This window comes from Poecilia mexicana, unplaced genomic scaffold (genome assembly GCF_051168715.1).
Source record: "Poecilia mexicana isolate PSO_F unplaced genomic scaffold, ASM5116871v1 scaffold_16, whole genome shotgun sequence".
Lineage (NCBI taxonomy): Eukaryota > Metazoa > Chordata > Actinopteri > Cyprinodontiformes > Poeciliidae > Poecilia > Poecilia mexicana.
In genome coordinates this window covers 11856924-11884404 of record NW_028263385.1, presented here as the reverse complement: position 1 = coordinate 11884404, position 27481 = coordinate 11856924, and the positions used below count along the sequence as shown (strand labels likewise).

General features: G+C 40.0%; 1 protein-coding gene across 3 annotated transcripts; it reads left to right on the top strand.

Annotated features, from left to right (window-relative positions):
* The first annotated feature begins 178 nt into the window (after window positions 1–178).
* Window positions 179–26708, top strand: znf574 (zinc finger protein 574). 3 transcript variants are annotated; one of them, XM_088013690.1, is made up of 10 exons: window positions 179–319; window positions 4168–4328; window positions 9996–11187; window positions 11966–12174; window positions 12705–12884; window positions 14069–14160; window positions 17231–17325; window positions 20753–20901; window positions 22509–22796; window positions 25083–26708. In XM_088013690.1, the coding sequence occupies exons 2-10, from the start codon at window positions 4173–4175 to the stop codon at window positions 25680–25682; spliced, it is 2961 nt and encodes a 986-aa protein (XP_087869816.1). In that variant the 5' UTR covers window positions 179–319; window positions 4168–4172; the 3' UTR covers window positions 25683–26708. The 3 variants fall into 3 exon arrangements, with proteins under 3 accessions (XP_087869816.1, XP_014859653.2, XP_087869815.1); XM_015004167.2 differs by having other exon boundaries at window positions 180–319; window positions 4171–4328; XM_088013689.1 differs by lacking the exon at window positions 179–319 and having other exon boundaries at window positions 3582–4328.
* The last annotated feature ends 773 nt before the right edge of the window (window positions 26709–27481 follow it).

Genomic DNA, 27481 nt, shown 5'->3' with positions numbered 1-27481 from the left:
GTTGCTATGTGAAAATTTTTCTGGATAGATAAATGAAATATTAGTCCTGTGGATCATAAAGAACGTCTGCAAGTATTTTAAATATAAAAACAGGACATTAAAAAAAAAAAGTTGTAATCTATATCTTTGAATGAATCTACTATTACAGCATTGTCGTTGATGGTGGCGGGCTTTTGGACTACAAAATCCTTGCGGTTTGTAACGTTGAATCCTATTGGTGGACAAAGAGGGACATTCCGCCAATCAGGTTGAGCCTATCAAGAATGAGAAAAAGCTGAAGTTGTTCTATTTCCTCCTCGACGACTAACGTATGTCTGCGGTGAGTTTTGTTATATTATTCTTACTTATTTTAAGCTGTTGTCGTTGTTTTTCGTAAAAAAATAACGCATTGCTACATTTACCTGTGGTGACTGCATATGGAGGATTTCAACGGGGGGAGACAGCTAATGTTAACTTTTAGTCTGACGCCGCCATTATACCACCGAAGAAGCACATCCCGCCCTCCTTCTTGAGTCTTTTCTTCTTCTTCTTCTCCTCGGTATCAGAAAGTAAGCAGCACTAGTACAAGTTGTAAAACGGGGCACCGACTCCGGCTAATGTGGCATCGACCCTCGTAAAGAAGGCTGGAGCTGGCGGCAGAAGCCGCCTGCCACGCCGGGGACACGTTAGCCATGTTACAAAAAAGATGGCCATGTTAGGAGTGCTGCTCTGCTCATAGATAAAGCCACCGTCTTTAACGGCTGCTAGCCCCGTTTAGCCTGCATTTGAACGGTCATATTAGCTGGCTGTCGCTGCTGATCGGACAACCAGGAACACGGAAACATGATTGCTTGACATTATGCTAGCATTTTGAAATCATTTATGCTCATAGAATGTTATCAGTGTTTTGTTTATTTGACAATTTTGCCCTCTTATCCGTCGCAGTTGACACTAGCTAAGCAGTAAACACAGTGTTGGCTACCATTAGGTCATCCTGCACACTAATGTGACAAATCTCCTAGCTTAAAATTGATACCATGATGAGTCCATTAAGGTACAGTTCACATCTTATTTATACCTTAAAGCTGCATAAAGACTCCCAACTAAATAGTATTCATAATACGCCCGTTTTATGGCCTCTTCATTGCTATCCTGTTACTTTTGAATCAGTTACATGTTGGTGTTAACCTTAGAGTATTAACAAGACTAAATGGAAGATGTTTTGCAAAGTATAGGTAGTAGCTATAGGAACTATTATAAAATATGAGCAGATAAAACGACTTCAAATAAATACAATAAATGTAAATTTTCACAATAAAACATGTTTTGTTGCACTCAATAAAATTTTTATTGAGAAGTTTAACTTGTTTTAGTCATTCATTTCAAAAAGGAGACTCGTATTGAACAGATGCATATCACACAGTTATTTTATTTCAATATTAGTCAATTAACGCTCGAAATTCTCAGAAACTGAACATTGCATTCAACCAGAGGTGGTAGTGTACCCAAAAATTGTGCCAATTCTGGTATTTTAAAAACTAAAATGGAAAAAAATGTCCTAATTTCTACCAAATCTCTTCCTTCCACCTGATTTTCTGCTTATATACTCACTGATTAATCTTTCTTTTAAGCAATGATGTTTTGTGGCTTACCCTCGTTTTTAAAAGGATGTTTTGGGGAATTTTTTTCAGGACAGGTGTCAAGTTTGCAGTCTTCCCCTTGATCTCTTAGTGTACCTGTAAGAACATGCAGTGCAAGGTGCAAAGGTTAAGGCAAATATGGTGTTATCAAAGGAAAATGCACAAAAATCTTCTGAGGGGAATTTCACCTATAAGAGGCTTTAATGGTGGAAAATGACATGTAGATTTAAAGGTCAATAGCAAAACAGTGGAGAAGAGTAATATGCATTTGAAAATGGATCCTGAATGAAGCATAAGTAAAAAAAAAAGATTAAGTCTTTATTGAAGAATTTACTTGTTTGTTTTTTGTCCATTTTATTTTAAAATGTTCAACATATTTTTAAACTTATGTATTTACTTCTCTATTCAGACTTAGGAGACTTGTAGCACACACAGTAGATTGTAAACTGACACCAGGAAGAACAGCAGATGCAGCATGCTGCTGATGCTAATGAGGATTTCAACCAACATAAACACAACCTTGCTCTAGTACAGGATCAGATGTGACTGTATGTAACTGGAAATGTATCTAACAATATGATTGGATTTAATTGGATGTGAAATGTAACTGAACCAAATTGGCTTCCCTATAATTGGTATGAGCTTGAGCCGTTTTTTCCTAAATGTTATATTTGTTGTTAATTGGCACTTTACATACAGACCAAAATGGGTTAAATATGCTGCTATTGAATTTGAGTTTCTGTTTCTGTTTTTGCTTTTTATGCTGTTTGTTGTTTTCTTTTTCCAATATCTTGCCACCACAGACATTACGAATTGATCCCTTTTAAATATCGACTTTTTCTTACAGGTGTGACCGGCTAGTTCTGATTTTGTTTGCAGGGACTAAAATGCTAACTCAACTTTAACTTTATTTAAAACGGTTAACACAGTCCATGAAATAAAAAATGGAAAAAGTTGCTTAACATGCAGCTTTGAATCCAATAGAAACTGAACATGTGTTTTATTTTAACTAAACCTAAAACAAAATGTATCAAACAAAATGCTGTTTGTTGATGTTTTTCCAGATTGGAAATTATTATTATTATTTATTTATTTATTTTTTTATTTATTTATTTTTTTTGTTTAATGCATTTAATGACTAGAGAAAAAAAAATAAATTACATTCTTCATTATCTGAGCTGCCATTCAGAGCCATTCATCCAACAATTATTGGATTTCCATGACTGGTGCATTACTAATCTCTTTGCTGAGTGTGTAAAAACACAACAAGGTTTGTTTCTATTCAAACAAACTTTGTTTAAAATCTAAAATGCAGTGATGAACAGAATATTTCCCTTTTGACCTGTCTGAGAAGGCGCATAAGACCCTTTAAAATCAGAAACATCTGTCCCATGATTGTTCTTCCACAAGCAATGGCCCTAATAAAAAATGACGCTTTAAAATAATTGAATCACTTTTAGTTTTTTCCTACATGTTTTCCGGTTCTACTTGTAAAAGTAGCAAACCATGGAGCCTAGTCATAGTGATAAAATGCAACGTTTGCAGATGTTTATTCTTATGAATTTTCAGCAAACTTTGACTTTAAAATGCCAATTCTACTCATTTCTAACAACTTTGGTGATAAATAAGCAGGTTTTTACCAAAGAGTTTCAAAAGTCATCATCAAATCTATATTTGAAAGCTTTTGAAATGAATTGAATGCAGTAAATGTAGTAGTCACCAGTCATTTTCACATACATCTCCCTGTTAAAACCATATCAAATGTTTAAACCTCAACTCTTATTTCCAAAGATGTGCTTTTGCATTTGGAGCAAACTCTGGAGCAGATCTTACTGTCCAAAAAGATAAACTCTTGCTGAATTATTTAAAGATCTTTCATCAGACTTTTCAACAAAATAATGATCACCGAATATCTGCTGCGTCTTAATATCTCTATATTAATGCAAGTAAATTAAAGAGCCTTTCCTATCTGGAGCTTTTATTTTTTTTTACCCGTATTTTATGCACCATGAGGTTTGATTGGATAGGAACGCTGCAGAGATTGTGTTTTGATTGTTGCCCCTCTCAGCAGCAGCATGAGTCTGACTGCACCTCCACTGAGACCAATTACAATACGTTTCTAATTGATGTTTAGGCCAAATTTCAGCTCAGACCATGAAATGAAGCAGACAGACAGACAGAGAGAGGGAGGAAGTGTGTGAGGTCTCCTCTTGAGCAGCGACCTGCATGGTGAAAATAACAATCAGCTCAGGCTCAATACGCGATGAGTCATCTTGGCAACTTCAGGAAATCTTGGCTCTTGCTCCCAGGCTTTGTCAGAGTTGCACGCCCTCCTTTTTATCAGTAGAGGGCAATGTTCACAACCGAACTTAAGATGCGTTACTGGGAGAATTTGTACAAGCTTCACGTAGAGATCTCTCAAATATTCAAAGCATGGATTAGTTTTGTGAACTGTTGCACCTTTTTTTTTCTTTTTTTTATCTTCCACCTAAGCCAGTTTTGTATTTCTGCATCTCTTATGAAATGTTTATGATGTGTTTTCCCCCAGCAGTCATGGAGACTACATCGGTGTACATGTGCTTCCCCTGCTACCAGGAGTTTAATACTCTAGAAGAAGTCCTTCAGCACCAGTTGACATGCACCGCTGAAGAGGATCAGTCCAGCTCATCGGGAGCTGCCCCTGGTGACGTTTCAGTGCTGCAGACACAGGTAAGCACTGGAACATGCAGCGCCTGGTTACTTTGATTCCAATGTGTCGCTATTCATGTGAGTTTTAACTTGGAAACGGAAGCAATAAAATATATGTTTTAGCTGTTTGTCGTTAAATGATCCCATAAGACCTCTGAGTCGTATTTAGAGACTGACATTGAGCTGACAAGTGAATCTGTAGTCATAAAATACAGTTTCCTGCTACCCATCATACTAATGGTGACCTTGGAGGGATCACTTAAGCACTTAACATTGAGATGTTTGTGGTTATTTACTGGCTCATTTTAAAGGGTCACCTCACATTATTATCTGATTTAGATGTGCTTTGATGTTATAATTTTGACCTCAGATTAACCAGCAGGACTTTATGGATTGTGAGTAATGGGAAAATGTGAGATTTATAATTATGTATGAGATTTTTTTTTTTTTTTTTTGTGGCGCAATTTTGATGTATTTTTACTGAAAAAGGTAGAAGTTGCTAAACTGACATGTAAAAATATGTTCTTTATCCTCTTTATTAGAGGCAAGCTGCAGTGACGAGACCTTTTGACCCGTTATTTAAAAACTTTTCAACTATCCTTTGCCACTCAACAGTAGTAACTTCATATTATTGCTTTTCTTGTCTGTCGGAACACCTAAAATGCACAAATATATATTTATTAGTTTATTTATGCATTTTTTGTGTCAAACACCCACAAGTTTCACCCACTCCCATTCAAACGGCAGCATCTGGTTTCCCTCTGAGGTCTGTGTTGACATTAAAAGAGCAAAATTCTGTTTCTCAACCAAGGTTTCACTAAGCCTTTTTTTATTAATGTATGCATAATTTTTTTTATTAATGTATGCATATAATTTTAATTTAAATTTACTTGGTTTTGCTTTCTCGCCAACATAACAACAGAATTACTCATTAGCACATTGTTTACTAAAGTAATGAGTCACTAATGAGACAAAGCTGTGTATAACGCTGGAGGAGGAGTGATTATAAAGTTCATAAAGCTATAAGACATGCATACATGTTGTTGGATGCAACTGTTTAATGTAAAAATAACAGTGCAGCTTCTCAAAGCATAAGTTAGATAAGTATGAGTAAGTACTACTTCATTATTTAGCTTCTATTGACTTTACTGCAGATGAAAAAGGCAAAGAGATCAGGGGCAGAAGAGGAGAACATAATCAAAGATGGAGGCCAGATTGAGGTCCACAGTGGCACATTTACATGATATCCGCCGAGTTCAGATGAATCACCAGAATGTTCCCCATGATTCAGTTATAATGAACAGTCTGCTGCTTTAGAAATCTGGGATGATCCAGTTCTTCTGTAGGCGAGTCCACTATCTGTGTCACTGTTTCTGGATTTATTCTACATCCACTTGTTATTTTAATTTGACCACATTTACAATTGAGACTCATACAGATTTTGTTTTGCATGATGCGTTTATGTTTTTATTTTCTGTTGTGCTCCATTTACACAACCGTGTTGTGGAGTTTATTCAGTCAGAGCAACATTTCAGTGTTCTAAAATAAGGTTTCTTTTTTTGTGTGCTAAACCTGGACAGATTGAGCCGAGTGTTGGGACAAATGTGGCACTTTATTATTTTTGCCTTTCCCCTGACAGCTTCAAAAAGCCCTGAGGGTTAAAAGCAGTCTCTGGCCCTCATTTAGCTTCAGGGCATGGCTGTCTGAGCTTGTGCCCGGACTTCCATCCTTTACAATCTTAAACATGCGTCTATAAAACACTGTGACACTTGTGACAGACAGATTGCGTCCTGAGTCGCCAGCGGGAAGAGGAGCATGAGAAATGCTCCAGTCAGTACCGCTCTTTCTCCTGACGGATCATACGTTGGCCTTCTCATGGATGAAGCAGCTGGAGAAACGCTATAAACCCTCCGTAGCTTATGGCTTCCTGGCACATGATTCGCCATAAGTAGGTTTATTGCGTGTCTACACTCTGCATTAGCTGTTGTAATTTCCGCCGCTGTAATGTGACGCTAATTTAAAATCTGGTTGTTAACGTGCAGCGCGTCAGCGGAGAATGCTGTGCAGATTTCTCTGCAGAAAGTCAGAATTAGCTTCTAATTTTAATTTTTTCAGAATTGAACTGAGTTGTTTCCCCAGCCCTTCCTTTATCTTTTCATTTTATTTTCAGATTAGATTAATTTACTTTTTACTTATGTGATTGGGGGAAAAAAAAGTCAGAGTGAAGCTCCTAATTTACAGATCGATTTATGTTCCTACCCTCATCTACGGTCAAAAGATCTGGGTAGATATCGAAAGAACGAGATTCACAGGTACGCGGCCAAAACTATCATCCATTATTGTTCTACTGGTATAGTCATGATATTGATCTACAGTCTTTGTGTAGATGTGACATAACTTTCTATGTAGCTTTGTACAAAATCTATAACCCTCATAGAAATATTTTATTAAATCAGATAGTGACTAGTTCCTGAAAAAATATATCACTTTGCAAAACTCTTAAGAGGTTGTAGTAAGAGATATTATGATTACCGCATTTTCTGCACTATAAGGCGCACCTTCAATGAATGGCCCATTTTAAAACTTTTTTCATATATAAGGCGGTCTGCATTATAAGGCACATAGAATAGATGCTACAGGAAGGGTCCCCAAGTACTTTATATAGTAGGCTGCCCCAGTCATTGTTTCACTCACGGTGTTGGTGTTGCAATATTGTGCCCAACTACTTTCTGGGTAACACAGACCAACCGACACGCTGCCGCCGCAGTCTCTGTCTCCGTCTACCCCCCATCCCGGCTTTAAATGTATTGGGGCTGGTCACTTGGTAACCCTAGTCGAAGCACCCCGGATGAATGTCTAAAGCCACTTTCGTGACATAAAGAATGTCAACAAAACAGTCCAATTCCAGTCGGCGAGGAGAGCTTTCCGCGACTGGGCCGGGGCGTGGCCGGACGATGGTCACCCTTCTCCATTCGCGCACAGCATGTTGGTGGAGAACGTGGTGCTAAATGACCTGCAGACGACCTGATTCTACGGTCGGTAGGTAGATAGATCAGTCAAACTTTATTAACAAACCAGTGTTCTGACAACTATCCCAGCATGCACCGCGCGCTTCTTCTTCTACGGGCAAAAATGAAGTCGGTGGCTGCTTACTGTAGTTGGTAGACCCGTTGTGGCTCAATATTGGTCCATATTTAAGGTGCACCGGATTATAAGGCGCACTGTTGGCTTTTGAGGAAATTGAAGGTTTTTAGGTGCGCCTTATAGTGCGGAAAATACGGTATTTGAGGGTTTACTATTGCCACAGTGGTAAACAATTTAAACAACAAAATGACATTATTAATATGAAGAGACATACAAGTGTATTACAGTACCTTGGAAAGTATTCATATCTGTTCAACTTCTTTCCATTTTGTTACAACAACCACAAATGTAGTTTTTTAATGAGATTCTATGGCAAATTAACTCAGAGAAATGCATGATTATAAAGTGGAAGGGACATGATGCAAAGTTTTCAAAATGAGAAAAATGTGGCTTGAATTTATATTCAGCCCCCTTTACTCTAAAACTACTAAATACAATCCAGTGCAGCCAGTTTATGGATAATGTGTTAACAGGACAACTCCACCAATCCGGCCTTTTTCATAGAAGGTGCTCTGGTTCTTGGGAGACCAAAAGTGACCCTTGTCAGGCTACATGCAAAACTCATTGCAAGATGGGAAACTAACACAACATGGGTGGATGCATCATGCAGTTTGCTTAAGCAAGATAAGAAGAATCTGGTAAGACTTGAGCCTGCAGCAGGAGTACATCGTCCAACAGGACAGCAGCTCTGACACCACCTTACCGTTGTAGGTGAAAGTGTACGATTGCTAAATTTTCTTCAACATCCAGTTTAGAATTTCTTTCAGTGTGTAAATTTGCCGTTTCAAGATGGAAAATTGGAGTTGTAAACAAAATAGAATACAAACACATGCTATACTTCCTGTTACTTTAACTTAAAAACAAAAAACCCCTCAAATTCTATTTTTCCTGTTCTTTGCAATGATGTACTTCTTTGATTTGTCACATAAAATACCAGTAAATTTCAGTTATTATGTGACAAAATGGGAAAAATAAGTACAACTAATAAGTGATTTTTTTCCCCCTTTAAAATATGAATTAAATTTTTTTTAATCATTTTTTTTTATTTTGAGAACTGGTGATATGGACGTAACAGTAGTGAGGTTCAAGATTTGACAATATTGTTGCTGTTTAATGGCGCAGCAGGCGGTTCTCAATTTGCATTTGCTTTTGCATTTTTTTCCGCTCTGCTTCCTGTTTAATTACCTGCTTTGCAGTAATTAGGGACTCCAACGGCAGTTGTATTCACTTTACTTGAAGAGTTTCCCAGGCAACAACAGCACCACATCTCAGCTGAATTGATGCCCAAAAAGGTTTCTAAGCATTAAATGTTTTCAGAAGGTTTTAACCAGTCATGTTTTAAAGAAATACTATCATTATTACTAGTGTATTGTGGAAGTGTTGAGTACAAGTCATCAATAGAGGGTACCACATGTGACTCACTTCCTGTTTATTAGGAGTCAGTAGTCCTTTAGGAGAAAAATGCACGTTAATTTTAAGATGTGATTACAATCAGGAGGCTTTTTGAAATGACCCGACCACATCTGAAGGTGGCCTTTATGGCTCATACATCTGAATATCACTACCTCCCACATATCATTAGTGTGTGACTCATGTTGAACTGGACTGATTGAAGCTGCTCCAGAATTTCTTCATACTTGACCTCGATGTTCTTTCTGTTGTTATCCAAGTGGATGAAACCATATGGAGTGACCTCTTCACCATCGATGGCTCTTCTGTGCGTTGTCTCACAGGGTGAGGCCGTATGAGGGCTACCTGAACCCCTCAGAGGAACCTTCGTTCTAATTACATTCCCCAGCAATGAATGGTCATTTCTCACTGACATAAAGGGAACCTATTGTGCAAAATTCACATTTTACAAGGTTTTTGTACTTCCGTTTGGGTTTTAAGTGCTTCTAAAAACAGTCCAAGAGCCGTTTTTCGGTGTCTGGGAAATAAGCTGTTTCAAAAACCTCTCGATTGTTAAGGCACATTTGAAGGGCACTGTCCAGTTACCTAGCAACGCAAGCTGAGCTCCAGGATGTTTGGTCAGTTGGTTTTACCCTTTATGCACTGTACAATGGCTGCTGAAAAAGACAAGTGATTAGTTGTTGACTTACCATCCAGAAACCACTTCCTGCATTTGTGTTGGTACTTCTGCTTTTCAAGCAGAAGTACCAAGAAGTACCAAGTTTCAAGCTGTATAATTGCGCATGTGTTTGCCACCATTTTCACATATGAAAACGTTGAGTTGTGGGCGTGGTCAGCATCAGTTTATTTTGATTAAAAGTACCAAGACACCCTAAAACAGATCATTCTGAAAAGAGCTCAAAATAGACAGAACTGACCACACTGAAATCTCATTATATAAGAATGTAGCCCATAGACCTATCCTAATCTGTTAAAGGAAGCATAATTTAAGAGAAATACGAAGTAAAAATGAACACTGCAGGATGGATTTAATTTTTTTTAAAAGGCTAAGCTTGTGTAATTCTCTAAATAAAATAAATGAAGGTTGTGTGAAACACTGAAAAATTATAAAATTGTCTTTTCTCCTTTTCACAGCAACATGTAATAAACATCTCCCGGGGAGTGGTGGACCAACAGGGAGATGGCTTACAGGGCGCTGTCCCAGAGAGCGCTGCCGCTCAGGTCGAAGCCCAGTCGCTTCTTCCCTCTGTGCAGACTATCAAGAAAGAACTGGAGGACGTTTCAGATCCCGAAAGGCAAGCAACAGACCAGCCCCGAATCCTTTACCAGTGTGGGGATTGCGATAAACTTTTCAAGAGCCTCGAAGAATGGCAGCAGCATCGTAAAGAAGGGACGTGTGAACAAGCTGGGTTCAAATCAGCACCGGACCCCAACGGTGAGCCAGAGGCCTCTGAGAGCCAGGCCGCAGCAGCTGGTCAAGACGATTCTTCTGCCCCGCACAGCGAAAGCAGCAACACCGTCCAACCAGAACCAGAGGAGAACACTGAGAATGGAAGCGAGACGCAAGCTCCAGAGACGTCCTCGTCTCAGACCCCAGACGGTCTTGCCGCTGAGGTTTCTGCTTTGGACGATTCGTCTCCAAGGAGGAGAGGCATAACCAAGAAGCCAAAGCCGGAGCCAGTGTTGCTGTGTGTTGATTGCGGCTCGTGTTTCGGTCTGGTGTCTGAGCTGGTGTCCCACCGTAAGACCCAGCACGGCTTCGAGGAGGCTCTTCATCGCTGCTCCGTGTGCGGAGAAAGCTTCCTGAACACCACGCTCTTCCTCTATCACCGCAAGCAGCACAGGCAGAAGGGCGAGGAGACGGTGGCGGTGGTCCCTGAAGTCACACCGGAGGTTTACGCCCTAAACAACGGGGGCAGCGCGCAGGATGGCGTTTCTTCTTCCAGCACTGTGACGCGCACGTTTACACAGCCCGAGTTGTTCTTCTGCACCCGCTGTGGGGAGAGCTTTGGAGACGATAAAGGCCTGGCGAAACATCGTAAGGAGAAGCACAGCCTCAGCCAGCCGCTGCACACCTGCTCCTACTGCGGAGACAAATTCATGAACACGACTCAGTTCCTGTACCACCGGCTGCAGCACCGCTTCACCTCAGTGAGCGAGGAGACTCACGAGGTTGAAGTAAGCGACGAGTCAGCCCCTGTCAGCGGTGAGGACGGGCCCCAGAGCTCAAAGAGACTGCTGTCTCCCTCTGCTGGGGAATCGGGGTCTCCCGTTCCGAAGAGGGGCCGGCCTTCATTCAGGATCCTAAGTGCCAGTTCACTACAAGGTCAGTGGAAATCATTGCAGTTTGGCAAATGTACTCATACCTTTTTACTTTTATTTGATGTGTTTTAATGCAGCTTTCTAAGTTAATAAAAAATGATTAGGGGTGCCAATTTAGAGAATTTGTTGGTGCTAATTTCCTTAATCGTGTGAGATCAGGGATTGGTCGATACTTAGATGTGAAGCCGATCTTCATATGTAAGTGAAGATTGGCTCACCAGGGCATGTTTGCAGTTAACAATAGTCACCCCACTGTTTACAACTCAGCGACTTTATTGATATATTTAGTGACATTTCAGACAAAATACATTAGCATCGGCCAGTCAGGTTTTTTAAAGATGGTTAATCTGCTAAGAAACTGCAATCGGTGCAGTGCTACAAATGATAGATTATTTAACATGCATTTGCATTCAAGTTCCTTTCACCTGAGACAAAATACTTTGTGGAATCATCATTCGCCACAATTAAATCTGCAAGTGTTTTGGGGCATCAGTCTCTGCCAGATTTGGACAGCTAATGGCTGAGACATTTGGCTGTTGCTTGGCTTGTCTGGATTTTAGTTACAGCTATCAGGGACCATCTGAATGCCAATGCACTACAATATTCCTTTAATCTTGACAGCTTTGTTGGCACGTCTCATAAAATCCCAATAAAATACATTGACATTTTTAATGGAACGTCCCAATTTTCTTACTAGTCTATAAATGGTTTGCCTGGCACCATAATAAAAAAAAAAAGAAAAGATGTCATCCATCTCAACACATCCTGTCTTATGTGATCAGGAACCAAAGCCTCCAAAGACGACTCGGAGGGCAGCGGTGCAGGCGACACGAACAACAAAAACCAGCCTCCACCTGCCAAGCTGCTGCAAGACTGGGCCAGAACGCCGCTGCCCCACGTGTGCCCCTACTGCGGCAAAACCTTCACCAGGCGCGTCTTCCTCCGCACCCACGTCTACAGCCACACCGGCGAGAAGCTCTTCACATGCAAGGTGCCAGTCAGAAAGCCTAATCAAAGTGTCCCTTTCCCTGAACCTGAGGGATGATTTGCTTTGATGTAAAGATCATTTAGGTTGCGCGGCTGACTTTGATGAGATGATGTAATACTTCTAAGTGTGGAGGATGACACAGTTTGAACTTCAGGCCTCATTAAATCTGACAGGTCCCCCTGTGTCTTTGAACAACAGGAAATGTTTTAAAAATTAGATTTGGATTAAGCCTACATATATGCAGTCTGCCAGGTGTGGGCATCCGTGGATAAACTACAGATTTTACAACAGAAAAAAAAAATCCCTCACGAGTTGTGAAGGCTTTTATGATGAGGATGAAAGGATTTCATCATTACAAAAAAAAAAAAAGCATCACATTTTCAGTTGTTTTATAGTCAAAAACATCATTTGTTATTTGCCAAGAGAGCCTTTTCATTATTGCACCCGACTATACACGTGTCTTTGTTTCCCAGCAAGTAATTAAAACTCCTATAATCATGTATATCTGACTAATCCTCGTTGTTGTTGTGAAGGTGTGCACAAAGTCATTCACCAATTCCCAGAGCCTGCTGCGCCACAGCATGAACCACACAGGCAACAAGCCCTTCTGCTGCGACGTTTGTGGGAAAAGCTTCTCGCAGGCAACCACCCTGAAAAGACATCACCTCATTCACTCGTCAACGGAGCCTCCACGCAAGAGGGGACGCAAACCAGTAAACGCTTTTACCCTTTTCTCCTCAAAACACCGGTTCTGAAATGTGAAGCTGACATTACAGGGCTCTGCAAAAGTAATTTATACTCAGTTTTTTTAAAAAACGTGTGTTTTTTTATGTGATAAACCAGAAAATGACAAATTATGATGGAGTATTAAAGCTATGCTAAGAAAATGAAAAAATATAATCCTAGAGTAAACTGTTAATATTACAACTAGTCTTACAATATTATAACTTTATTCTTCTGATATTATTCAGTTGTTTGACTTTATCCTCATAATGTTATGTCTTTATGCTAATATTATTTTGACTTTATTCTTGTATTTTTTTTTCTTTTGGTTGGTCCTAATGATCCATCATAACAAATAATTATGGAGGTGAATGAAATCTGAACCCTTTTTTAAAATTATTTTTCATTCACAAACAAATGTCTGGAGTCAGTTCTCCTGCAGTTAGATCTATGTGTCTAACAGTTTTTTTTACACATGTAGAGACCCAAAAATATTCTTCACATTAAATGGAGGGGACTCCATGAAGATCAGTTTGCAAATTTTGTTTCTGATTTTCGATACGATTTAGGACTTTCTCCTCACATTTAAACTATTATATTATAATCCTGGCTGTATGCTTGGAGTTCCAGTTTCATTCTCTCGCTGGAGAACAGACTCCCCACAGCATAGTGCTGCCACCACCCTGTTTCACTGTGGAAATGGTTCCTGCAGGGTTAATTTTTTGCCACATTTGTTCTGTCGATAAATTCTCTGAACTGAGCTGTGAATCTCTGCAGCTCCTCCAGAGTTACTATGAGCCTCTGGAGGGTGAGATTTATTTACAGACGGATTAACTCTAATTATGTGACTTGTGAAGACAGTTATTTGTAGCAGACTATATTTTAGGATATCAGAGAAAAGAAATTCAGTCCTCCCTTTTTGAGTGTTTAGCTATGAAAAGATAGAAAACAACATGTCGTTTTCCTTCCAGTTTTCTATTAAACTTGTTTTTGGTCTGTCGTATGAAATGCATTAAATTTTGTTGTAACATCTAAACATGTAGAAAAGTTGAAGGGGTATTCCACAGATGCATTAGCTTTCTAATAGGAGTGCCACTAAATCTATTTTTCACAATGATAACATGTTGGGAAATGGCTTTTTTATTGATCTGCACTATTGTGTCTGTCATCGCAGGCGTGTAGCGTTGACAGCGACGGCTCTGCGCTCTTCGCTTGTCCAAACTGTCCCTCACACTTCAGCACTGAAGAACAGCTTAACGACCACAGGTAATAACCCTCTCCTCCTATTGTTGTTGTTATTATTATTATGGTTTTTTTGGTCCGTATGTCTGCTGCCGACTACACAATGTCATGTGGTTGTGGGTATTCAGTCATTTTTCTGAACTCTGTTTACATTTCAAATATAGAGCCAGGACAGGATTTAGATAACCTTGGCTCCTCTCATCGGGAACTGTGAGAACTGAGCTGTGTCCGAATGCTGTGCTAGACCTTTAAGCTGTGCAGCAGACATGCAGATGTCTGGGCTCCTTTGAGCCAGAGCCTGCATGTGATTGGCAGCTGGAGGCTCAGTGAATTAAGATGATAATGATAACGGGAAGATGGACCAGCCTGGTCATATCCTCCTTCGCTGACGAGCGGCGAGAATATCAACGCGACAGTGTGTGTTTGTAATACAAATTTGGAAGAACAGAAACGATGACTTACATTTGCACTCAATTTTCTCTTGTTGATACAAATGCAGCAAAATTAAACATGTGCCTTGGTTCTTAAATTACTAAATAGAAATATGTAGACAGCCAGAAAACATAAAAAAGTGACCATCATTTCAAAAGACAGCAAAAACCCATTTTAACGCTGATATACAAGTCTGTAAAATCATCAAAAAATGATCTGGACTTGATTCTGTTTACCAAATACTGTATGCCTTTTGAATAAATAACTTACTGCTTTTCATGGAGTCGGACCAAATTCTGTGTTTCATCTTCATTCATGCACACTTTCAGCAAAGAGGTTGCCTTGGTTATATTCGAAAGACATTAAAGGCTGTTCGCCATGAAAAAGCGGTTTTTTTTTTTTTTTATAAATCGTCTCTGAAATGATTTTGGCAGGACTGAGTTTTTTTCAAACTGGCTGTACTCCATTGATCTGATTAGCTGAAACAAATCAGTGATCAACAGCAAAGGACAGATGGTTCATTTGGTTTCCTGTTTAATATTTTTTTAATGGTTGCCCCTTTAAAAAAAATGTTATCCAAGGACGACTCCCTTAATGGGTTTACAACAGTGACTCCTAAAGCTGGCGATGAGGCACATTAACACAGGTCTGCAGCTCATATTTTGAAATTTAACTTAGAAACAGGACTTGAGACTAGGCTGTCCCTAAATATGAAGTACATTAATGTAATAAAAAGAAAGTATGGATAGTTTTCAGAGCACTTTTTTAATGAATTCATATATTATTTGTTAATGTTGTTTACAGTTTCAGTATGCCCTTGATTAGTTGTTCTGCTAAATGCGCTATACTGCTGTCTGCTCTTTCTTGTGAAAGACAAAGTAGCAATTTTACATTTTCAGTGTTGATTTTCATTTATTTCAAATCACTCGAATGATTGAGTTAAAGGAAAAAAGCCACACAATCAAAGCCATCCTGGGTTTTCTGATGATTTTTACGTCTGCTTCATATAAACGAACAGCTGGTAAGGTGGAGAGATGCCTTGTCAGAAGTGGTTACTCCTTCAGCGTCGGCTCTCCCTGTTAGTTTTTCTGATTGTCTTTTTAACATGCGACAGAAACCGTCTGGTTTCCAACACTCACCTTGCTTTTCACCTTTGGTACAGCTTATTTCAACTTTTCTACCTACCTACTGTTGTTTAAGTTAATGGGGAATAACTTGTGCGTACAGTTTCTCAGGATGTGGTTTGTAAAACATAAACATCCGCCTGCGTTTGTTCTGATCATGATGAACTGCAGCATTTGTTTTTTTTTTTGTTTTTTTTTGGTCCTTCACAGTCCTAATGCGGCATTAGGTGAATACATCCTAACACTTTTCTCCTCCCCTAAGGCTATACTCGGCGTAACATTATGCAATGGATAAATATAGGCTTTCATGTCCTAACTGCGACTCCTCCCAGTTTACTGCTGTTCTTTTATCTTTAGCTGCTATACGCTTAGCTAATGCCTTCATTTGAACTGGAGTACGGCTAAGAACGCACATGCTGGTAATCCTCCCACGAGTGTAGCGAAAAGCAAACCATCACTTCTGTAGCTGGTTTTCACAGGTCTGTAATTTTAACGTCAGTCTTCAGAGTCTTTTATATCTGGAGGTGTGATGATCTCGTCTTTTAATTACCTCAGAGGTTTAATTTCTGAGTTCCCACTCAGTCAGGAAAAATCTGGGACTTGATTGAAGTATTTTCCAGGCCATGTTTGTAGAAACACTTGCAGCTGGAGATTTTACTCTCTCTAACAGCTTTTGTGACCCAAAAAGTACCTTCATCTTATTCAGAATAAACACTGTGTGTCTGGGAATGTCAGTATTCAAGTCTTGTTGCAGGTTATTGATTGGATTGAGACCTGGACTTTGACTGGGCCATTTTATCACAGCATTCCATTGTAGCTCTGGTTGTATGCTTAAGATCATTCAGCTGCCAGAAAACAAACACTTTCCCCAGAAAACCGTCTTTTTAAAATCATCTGTATTTTGTAAATGTCGCCTCTCATATGATCTCATATTTTCATAACCACAGAGGTTAAATTCCTGCCTCTGTAAAGTTGGGAAAACTTTACAGTACCAGAAGAAAATATTTGCCATTTTCAGTTTCCCATTAAATTCAACCCATCCATCCATTTTTCCATCCATGCTCTCTTAATTTGTCTATCTGTTAAGGATGAGAGACATTAACTTCAATGTTTATTAAAATATGTTTGTAATATTTATATTTTATGATGACAGGAGTGATGATAAAAAAAAACTTACTATCACATTCTTCTTTTTGGAATTGCAGAAATAGTCAGCTGATCAGTCCCACCCTTTAGTTATAACTCAAGCAGAAAGGACTGCAGTTTTTTACATTAAGTATTTTTTTAGCTGGAGATGCTTCCTTTGCTACAAACGATCAAGCGTACACTGAAGTAATACTATGTCATTGCATTTTAAGCAATAAAATGCTTATTTTCCTATTTAAAAATGTATTATAATATTGCATAAAAAGGTTTAAATGAAAACTGTCGGTGTAATTTATTCGATTAATGATCAGAATAATCACATGTATTTGACATGTAACTTTCCTGTCCCATAATGAATGACGGTTTCATCGTAACCCTGTCTGTCTGAACAGATTGCTCCACACAAGCCACCCGTTCCCTTGCCCTGAATGTGGAGAGCCGTTCAAACGCAGGAAGGAGCTGGACCTTCACTCGCTCATACATCAAGGTGAGCTTAACGGGGCGCATGGAGGCAGCGCGAGTTTGAATGTTTTGTTTCTAAATCCAATCTGTGCTTACGTCTGCCTCTGTGCAACCTTGGTGTTTTTCGCCTTTGATTAGCGGTTCCGTGCAGGAGTAAGAAATTGACAGGATGTGACGAGCATAACAAGAAACCAAATGAAAGCCCATGGCTCACCGTAATGGAAATCAATCAGGGATGATGTTCTTATCAGTACAGCAAACACTGAATTACTATCGATTAATTCAAGGCACTTGATAAATGAACATGTCGGCTTGTGTAGGTGGTCTATCTTTTGTTATTTCCACACATGCGGCCGCTCTGTACGCGCATTGTTCTTCTGATGCATGAGGTCACAGACTTTGAATTGATTTGTGTGCCACGAGGAGCGGAGAAGCTGGGCGGAGGTAAATGAACTGGGTCAACATGTTGACACTTCATCTTAATCAGAGGGGTGTTGGCGCTGCAACCTCATTAGTTAAGCTTGAGGAGTCAGCGTCCAGCAGAGGTCAGAGGGATGCGTCTCCTCCGAGAAAGATGATGGGAGAGATTGATCTATTGATCAGCGCGAGGCTTTAAGCTGAGATTGTCCTTATTAAGGGTTTAATTAGAGGGTCCCAGCAGGGAGCAGAGTGCATCTCGCTAATGGGATACACACCGCAGATGGTTAGCAGATTGCAAGATATTGGCATGATGGCCTTTGGACATGACGATGGGGCCGTCAATGCCAGCAGTCCTCTGCCAGCTTTTCTAGAGTGACCCACTGAGAGTTTGGTTTACTTTGCCAAAACGTATGTGGGACACCAGCTGTATAGAGACGAATCGATGAGCCTGAATGCTAAACTGACAAACAAGAAATGCAAGAAACTTTCACAAAGTGCCACTTAGTTTGCTGCTTCGTAAGAATTAGGGAAAGAAAACCTTTTATAAATAGATGCTTATGAACTTCGATAGAGTTTAAAGCATCACCTGCGAAGACTAAACCGAACCGTCTTGATTGTGGATTTGAAAGTATGTAATGACAAAGATTGTATGTGTGTTCATGTTTGTTAAAAAGTAATTTCATGCGTTTGCTGCTCTTCCTTTGTTTTGTGGCTGTTTTTTTTTTCTTTTTCAAAATCTCCCTATTGGTGGTCTGTTTGTTGTGTAATTATTGGTTTTTGTATAGAAGAAAGCTAAAAGTTCAGAAATATTTTTCTTGCTTTACTCTAACCTTCTATAATACTGAAAATTTCTCTCACGTTTTGAACCCAATATATTTTTATTTATGTATTGTGGTGGGACCATTTTTTTATGTTAGAATCTTTTGCCAGAAAATCCTAATGTTTGAATGAGCAAAGTATTATTATCTTTGTAGTCAAATTGATTACTGAAGTTAAGGTTTTATCTTAAAATAAAACCTTCGTCATTCAGCCTGTGCTTAACGTAAAAATGCTGGGAGCCATAAGCACATCTTTATTTAAAGTGTTGTACACATTTTTATGGTATTTTTTCTTTCTTTTCTTTTTGCAACATTAAGCACACTAGCAGGCATCACAACCTGCCCCCCCCTTTGGTGTTACTAGTGTATTTTTTAGCATAAAATCAGGTAATAAAACTAAATTTTTTTCTGTCCTGAAAGAAACATAAACAGAGTTCCTGTTATGTTTGTCAATATTTTATAGATCCTAAACAAAGGGCCTAAAGAGGGTGCAGACTCCAAGTCCCAAAACTTAAAACGTTTTCCACTGAAAACATTTATTTAAGTCGTTTGAATTAAAGTTTCTGCAAAGTTTTCAATAGTATTAAAAAACTGCTTCTGTTTTGTAAATTATTTGTCGTTTGGTATTTGGTTGTATCAACTACCAGCTCCTTCGTAATAGAAAAGAATATGAAGATTTAAGGAGGTTTGGCTTGACTTCAAGTAGAAAAGTTACCATTTGAGGACTGGGTCTGGGCGCCTGTGTGAGGGGTACCAACACTAATGTAAGTGTGTGAAATAATCTGTGACCCAGCGTCTACATTACAGGCAGTGAGCTGCATTAAACCAGCACAAGAAACAAATTGTCCAGAAGAGTCTGCAGACGATCTTAATAATGTGATGCATTAGCAGGTTATCTAGTCAGGACAGGAACCAGTTTTGTCCACTGATGCACTGACCAGCCATTGTGACTCTGTTGACACGTTTTTGTTTGGTATAAATCTTGTCTGACCACGTTTCCTCATCTGCTTTGAATAAGTTAAATTTTGAATAAATTAGCAGGCTCACATCTACCTTAAATAAACAAAGCACAAAGTTTTTATAATTTGACACTTCAGGGATTTCAGTACCTGAGTGAAACCTGTCGACGGCTGTTATTAAGGATACGTTACAACGCTCGCATAACGGAACCGAAAAACAACACCTAAAATTAACAACTACATAAAGTAAGTGAGTTGTGACACAAGTCAATTTTGATTAACTTCTTTATTTAGTGTAATTACTTTGTTTTAAATGCAGGTAACGATGATTATGAAGATTATTAAGTAGATATAAACTTGTTTTCAGACACAAGGTCAAACAAAATTAGCTAACAATCAAACAGATGTGCATATCTATAATCACCTACAAATAAAATAACATAAAATGTTGTAACAATAACATTAATATTAAATTTACACTCCTGAAACTTGCAGAAATGTTGCATCGACTCTAGAAATGTTTGAGAGGCATTAGCACTTATTAGCTGTCAGTAAACATGACAGATTATGATCCCTGATCAAACCAAATGACTTTCTGCAGGCAGATGTTCATTGACGTTATTAAACCACAGCGGAAAAATAATGCCAAATCATCAGTTTTCAAAGAAGGTGCGAAATGTTTCTCTGCTTTTATTTTCGACAGGATTTTAGACACAAACATGCACAGATGTATTTACGAGCCCCACGGATTTTCATCATGGATTTTTAATTTCTTAAGTTTCCAGAGGTGTCAGTAAATGTTATAAAACCAATATCCTCTGATCGCAGCAAACCTTCTCTCTTCATGTTGCATATTGGTGGTAAAATTCGGGTTGTGCTGTTGAAGAGGAGCGTTTGGTTTGATGTAGGTGGAAAAGAGACGTGGCGGCAGGTTGGTTGTCGCTCTACCAGGAAGCTAATATCTAACGTTTTAGGGTCGTTTTTTCAAAAAAACGCCTGACAGACATGTGGAAGGATCGCTAATTATACCTGGGATTTGTATTGTTAGCGTTTAATTAATATTTAGCGTGGATCAGTCGCCACGGCGTCCACAGAGACACAACAGAGAGTCACAACATCTGGATTCAACACATGTTTTGTTGCTTCATTCATTATGAATCCATTATCAGCGCGTGCTAACAGCCACATGCTTACAGGAGGATCGGCTGACCAGATGTTTCAACACAGTAAAACCTGACGACGTTTGTGTTTGCAGACAAGCAGCCGGTGACCTGTCCTCACTGCTCGTCGCAGTTCATCAACCAGTCGGTGCTGGACATCCACCTGCAGCGCTGTCCTTCGTCAGAGGAGGAGAGGAACACGGGGCGTGGGCGAGGACAAGGCCGCGGACGGTCCACTGGACAGGTTGGAGCATTTCAGGGTTTCACGGATATTTGCTCCCGTTTTGTCTGGAAGGAATAGAGAATGCGTAGTAATGTCCCCTAATATGCAGATGAACTCAGTTATTTGTATCCATGGTACATTTGTATTAAAAACAAAAACAAAAAAAAGTTGGAATAAAAATTATTTTAATTTGTTTCTGATAGAAAATGAGACAGACATATCTCGGATAATAATTTTTTTAAAATGTGCATAATAAATTATTTTTCATTCACATTTTTTTTAAGCATATCAATAATTATTTATAAACCTCAAAACCTTTCAATAATTGCTGGCCAGCAATTAATATTGCTGTTTCAACTGCATGAATATTCAGTAAGAACGGCCCCAGGTTGTTCAGAAGAGAAACACCCCCACAGCATGATGGTCCCTCCACCATACCTAACATTGGGCATGAGTTGCTTTTCATATATCCGTCTTTTTTCCTTTTTTCTTTAGGTTACAGCCACTTTAAGTGTTTGTTGCTGCAAACCTCAATCTTAGTCTCATCTGAACCAAATTACACCAGTTAAAGTTGAACTGTTTAATTCAACTACCTAACAATTTGCAGCATGTAATGGTTGCTATGGAGATTTGGTGACCCTAAGATGTCAACCTTGGTCTGATAAGTGGCAGAAAAAGGTGCAACTGCTGGTGACTGATTACTTTAGTAGGCTTAAATGGAAAAAATCAGGAAAAATATTTGTATTCCCTGACCGTTTGTCTGTTATATCTGGTATAAATATTTAAGAAAAGATTTTCTTTTCTTTTTTAGTTTCCTCTTCCATCTAATAGAAATGCAAATCATTTCTGTGATGCATCTTATTTATTAATCTGGAAACATAAAGTCATGGATTGTTTGTTAGAAGTTTGTAGAAACTTTTATCCAATTAAAAAAAGTATAAACTACAAACTTTAGTTGCATTTATTGTTAACTATTTTTCTTTTAGAATAATTTATTAATTGTGCCTGCTATTACGCTGCTTACTTGTCATGTCGTGACAATATCATACAACGACAGTCTTAAGTCAGAGGCCTCTTCTGATTCACTGCAAGACTGACTGCTACTGGAGAGCCTTCTTGCCGAGAGTATAAGATACGAGTTATGACAACATTTAATTTCCTCTGAGATAAAGTATGTTTGAGTTATCTAATCACTTCCATCCATCCGTTTTCTTTACACCCTTGTCCCCCAGTGGGGTCGGGAGAGGTGCTGGTGCCCATCTCCAGCTAACGTTTCGGGTGAGAGGCGGGGTCACCCTGGACAGGTCGCCAGTCTGTCGCAGGGCAAAAAGAGACACACAACCATGCACACACACACACACACTCACACCTAGGGGCTGTCTAATCACTTCTCCCTCTTAAATGTGTTCATGTTAGAAGTTGAATTGTTCCAAATGTTTCAAGAGATCGTGCTGCTGCAATAAAATATAACGTTAAGGCTTCTTACGTGTCCCCTACCACGAGTGTCAACAGGATTATCTGCTGCATTTGAGCTGTAAAGCACTTATCCCGCAGTTTGACCACACACTGCGATGTTGTCTCCATCCCATCCATACTTTGTCCTCATTCTGTCTCCATTGCTCCCACAGATCGAGTGTGACCTCTGCGGGCACCGCTGCATGACCCAAGAGGGCCTGGATCTCCATCGTTTATCCCACACGGGCCAGACGCCGCTCAAGTGCCCGGTGAGGCCGTGCCGCCGCAGATTTACCTCCAACAGCGCCCTGGAGGAGCACGTGCTGGCCCACTTCCAAGGAACGCTGTCCAAGTCCAAATCCCGGCCGCGCTTCCGCTGCGACATTTGCCTCAAGGAGTTTGCCTACAATTCCACCTTCAGCGTTCACATGAGGACACATACTGATGAGAGGCCCTTCGAGGTGAGGACAGCGGCGGAGCTTGTGCGCTCGCATAAAATGCCAGATTTGTCTTGGCTTTTAAAAGCAGATTTCGCCCTGCTTATGTGGGGATGATTACACACAAACGGTGGTTGTGACCATTCCACAGCGCAGACATTCATGCAGTTTTGTGTCCTGAGGGTGATTCCTCTCCCTGTGTACCTGTGATTTATGACAGGGCTGACTTGGAGCCTGTCAGCTCCCCTCTGTGCCTGATTCTATTCTGGGATCCTTTCCTTCTCTCTGATGCAGAGACGACGGAGCAGGACAGCAGCTACAGACCCAACCAAACCCAAGCTTACAGAGCTACGGGACGTGGTTTAATCTTTGTGGCTTTGCTTTATGATTATAGATGGAAATCATTGATTAATGAGTTAATTTATTGCTGATCTTATCGATCGACTACGTGGACATTTTCTCAAAAACCCGAGTTTTCTCTTACATCAAGATGGCTCTCCTTGTTTCCATAACCTAAATATGCTGAATTAAAATGTTATTTTATTTTGTGTCACCTTTGTTAAATATTGACTGAATAAAAAGTAACTTGTAGTTTTTTCACATTATTAAACTTAAACAGGAACATTTTAAGTTGCTGAACAGAAAAATAAAAGATGAAAACTTAATTTCCCCTGAACAGAGAGATGTTGATACAGAAATACCGTCTACATGAAAAGTTAAGTTTGCTCCATGAAATGAATTAACTCACAAAAGCCATCAAAATTAACGTCGCTTTTTGGCATTATGTCATTTTCCAACACGTTGCAATTTTTCTCCATTTTCCTGTCATCACAGCCACTCCTTCGTAGCACGTCAGCGATTTCCGTTTGACAAGTTGACGTTGCTCAGCTGAATGAGCAACATTAAATTGAAACTTAAGGAGGTTGTCAAGTGTTTATATTTCAAAACGGAACTGCCTGAAGTGCATTTTGCATCCCAGACGTACGTATCGGATATATATTTGCATGGAAACCAACGGAGCAATCTGAGAAGAAGAATATGAGAAAGTATGTCTCAGAGATACTTGCGGTGCCAATCCGTCAGGGGCTGCGGTTTCAATTTGAGCGTCCCCAGTGGGAATATAACCAACGCAGAATGTCTTTCTTTTGTTGTGCCTCGGGTTTAATCAGGCGTTTAGCTGCGGCTCATTGTGTTCGTTCAGGTGGAAGCGTGCAGGGAGGAAATCGCAGTGTGGCAGAGAAAGGTGCGACAGCCGATTACTGACTGGATTACTTTAGTTAACTTAAATTTCAACCTTTTCTAACCAGAGTTCCTCCTCAGGCTGGAAAAGTATGGGAACACATTTGTATTTCCAGACTTCATTTTCTGTCCTTTTGTTTAAAAGTTTTAGCCATTTGTCTGACTTCAGTGTTTTTGCTCTCACAGATTTCTTCTGTTTTCGTTTCGTTGACGCGCCAACAAGTTCAGATTTTTGTCCAAAAAAGATATGAACTCAGTTTTGAAAATGATAATTCTGGTTTTACGTAATGAAGCTCTCCAAACTAATTCGACCCAATGTGGAAAAAGTAATCTCCCCTAAACTTATTAGCTTGGCAGCAGCGGCCGCCGTCAAGCATTTGTGACAACTGGCAGAGTTTTTTGCATCGCTGGGGAGAAATTTCTACTGACGTTTGTCAGAATCGTGTCATATTTTTTACCCACACTGGAAGAAGTTCAGGCACCAACAGCCTGGTGATGCGTTTAAGGTAACACCTCTGAGCTACATTTGGATTCAAATCAAGACTTTGACTGGGCCACTCCAATATCTTCATTTTGTTTTCGTTTGAGCCGTTTGGAAGTGAACTTTCTGTCATGCTTGCTAAAGGTTGACTGTCATAAGATCACAAACTTATGGCTTTTTTTGTACAAAGCAAAATTCATGGTTCAATTAATTGCAGGAACTTTTCCATGTCCAAAGGAAGCGAAGCAGCCCAGACTGTCGGGGTGAGATAGTTTAATAACGGGATTCACATCTTCTAAAAACTCATTTTTGTCTCATCACTTCACATCATCTTTTCCAAAAGGAGATCATGAAGTTATTTGTCAAATGTGACAAATAAATTTCAGCCATATTGTCCAGAACATTAAACAGAAAATGGTTAACCCAGTTAGATCTCGACTTTACAAACTAATTTTCTTTTAAATTAAGAAATAAATTCAGTTTTATGGCCAAATTTAAACGTATTTATTGATAAATGATTGACAGAATTTCCTTTTCTCTGTCCTCTTTGCATTTCCACTGACCGGTCCTCCTCTCCGTCTTTCCTCCAGTGCTCCACCTGTGGGAAGCGTTTCCGCCAGCTGCCCCACCTGCAGGACCACGAGCGGATCCACTCAGGCCTGCGGCCTTTCTGCTGCTGGATCTGCGGCAAGAGCTTCAGCGTGGCGGCCCGTCTGACCGAGCACGCCCGCACCCACAGCGGCGAGAAGCCGTACCCGTGTCCCCACTGCCCCGCCGCCTTCCGCTCTCGCCCCAACCTCGACAAGCACCTGCGCCAACACGGCGACCTGCCCCCAGAAGCGGCCGAGCAGGTGGTGCATGCCGCCGAGGTCGCCCACGTCCAGAAGGTGCTGGAAGGGGCCAAGGCGCTGTCGTCGCTGGCGACCACCACGGACCTGGAGTCGGGCACCGTTCAGACCATCTACGTGCTGCAGGAGAGCGAGGACGGCACCGAGACGGTGATGATCCCGTCGGATTCGCTCAGCGGCATCGAGGGAACCTCGCAGGTGGTCATCCTGCCCTCATCGGTGCTGGGAGGCCAGGCTATCACGGTTCCCACCATCGCCATGGAGGAGAGCGAGATCACCATGGTGGAAACGGGTCAGTCGCCGCAACACGCCATCGAGTTCATCGTGGAGGAGACGGTGTGAAACCAGAAAAGTTTGAAGATGAGAAAGTGATTCACTTTGAACGTTTTTTTTTTCTTTTTCTTTTTGGCAACCTTGGTGAAGAAATCTTAAAAGCATTAAAAAAATTATTGCAGCAGCAAAATTGCACAATAAAAATCCCTTTAAAGCTTCCTGAAAGTGCTCTTTTGCCGATAGGACAGCACTTGACATAATTCATTAGCACGAAGCTAACACACAAAGAAAATCCTCTCTCCAGAGTTTTTAATAAGATTTAGATCCATGAGCTGAGATGACCAGGACTGAATGTCTATTTTATGTCTTCTGAGACATTTCTGTGTTGATTTTTGTGTTCAAAATCTCTTTGTCATGCTTCCTTACAAGGTTCCTGTTAAGACTTGGAGTTTTTTTCCCAAATGCATCCTTCGTTCCACACCAAACCCACCTGGAGTGTTGGAGAAACACTCAATCTTATCCTCATCTAACACAGACTTAGGAGAAGTCGCTACATATTTGAGCTTGTTTATGTTTGTGATTGTAGGAGACGAACGTTTCCCCCAAGTATCACTCATAAAAAAACAGATTGACGTGTAGAAATATATCTCAACATGCCTCTTTGCTGCAGTTTTATAATGTGAGTGTACCAGTCTGAGCAAGAACTCAAAAAGGTATAAATGATAATAAAAAAAAACTTTAATAAAAACTGACCCATGTTTGTAACAACACAATTTTTGCTGCCTACAAAGTAAATCTCACTCAAAATTTGAGTGAGATTTTGCTGCTGCGGTAAGAAAATAATTTATTTAGAGAGTCATCTTTGCCAGAGGTGCAAACAGACGTGCCCTCTGTATAAAAACAATTTCTGTAGCAACGTGTGACTGAGGGGGTAAAGTCTGATCTGTTCAGGGGATTAATTTATAGACATTTAAAGTGATTTAAAAATAGTGAAAATGGCTTTTTGATTCTAAACTAATATGTTTGTACAGCCTGTCCTGTAAAATGTTGTCCTCTTTCCTAAAAATAAAAAGCTCCGGCTTCCACTCTGGTGAACCTGCGTTGCTTTATTGACCCTCCTGTAAATCACCTCTCCTGTCATTCTAACAGAAGTAGAGGCTGTTCTCCTAAAACAAAAAGTAAAATAAATAAAACCAGTAAGCAGCAGTCGGTGTGACTGCTGGTTGAGGAGAAAATGAATCGGACCTGCTTGCTGTTCGCCGACGGGCGACAATGTTCTGATAATTTGTTGCGCAGTGCGTTATTGATTCGTTTTGTGCTATAATTAAATACAGTAATAAGGAGGACACGGTGAGATTTATGACGATTTAACCGAAATGCAGAAATGTGCGGTGGCAAGTAATGTAATTGAATTATCCGGCACTTGCTGTATAGTTATCAAAAATAATGATCCTATTTGTGTCTGAATGGGAAAAGGCTTAATGTGATATAAGTTTTGCCAGCGCTGCAGTGGGCCATTATGGGCTTCTAAAGCCTGGTTTATGTCTGTCTCCCACCCAGTGATTGCTGACAGGGGGGTTTCAAACCGCACACACTGAGGCAGAGGCGCTCAGTCTTCGTTTGTTTTATGTCATGGAGGCAGAAATGCTGATGATTGTGCTGGAAAACCCAAAATATGAGGGGAAGTGGCTGCATTTCAGGAAAGAAGCGGGCGTCAAGAACCGTTTCTAGGAGCCTCGACGAACAACCAGTCGATGAAAACGTGTTATTTTTATTTCTTTCTGGCAAAAACTTGAGGGCTGCAGTTTCTGGTTGAGTGCTTTTTTTTATCAACCTGGTGCCCAACAGTGAAGCAGAAATAACACACA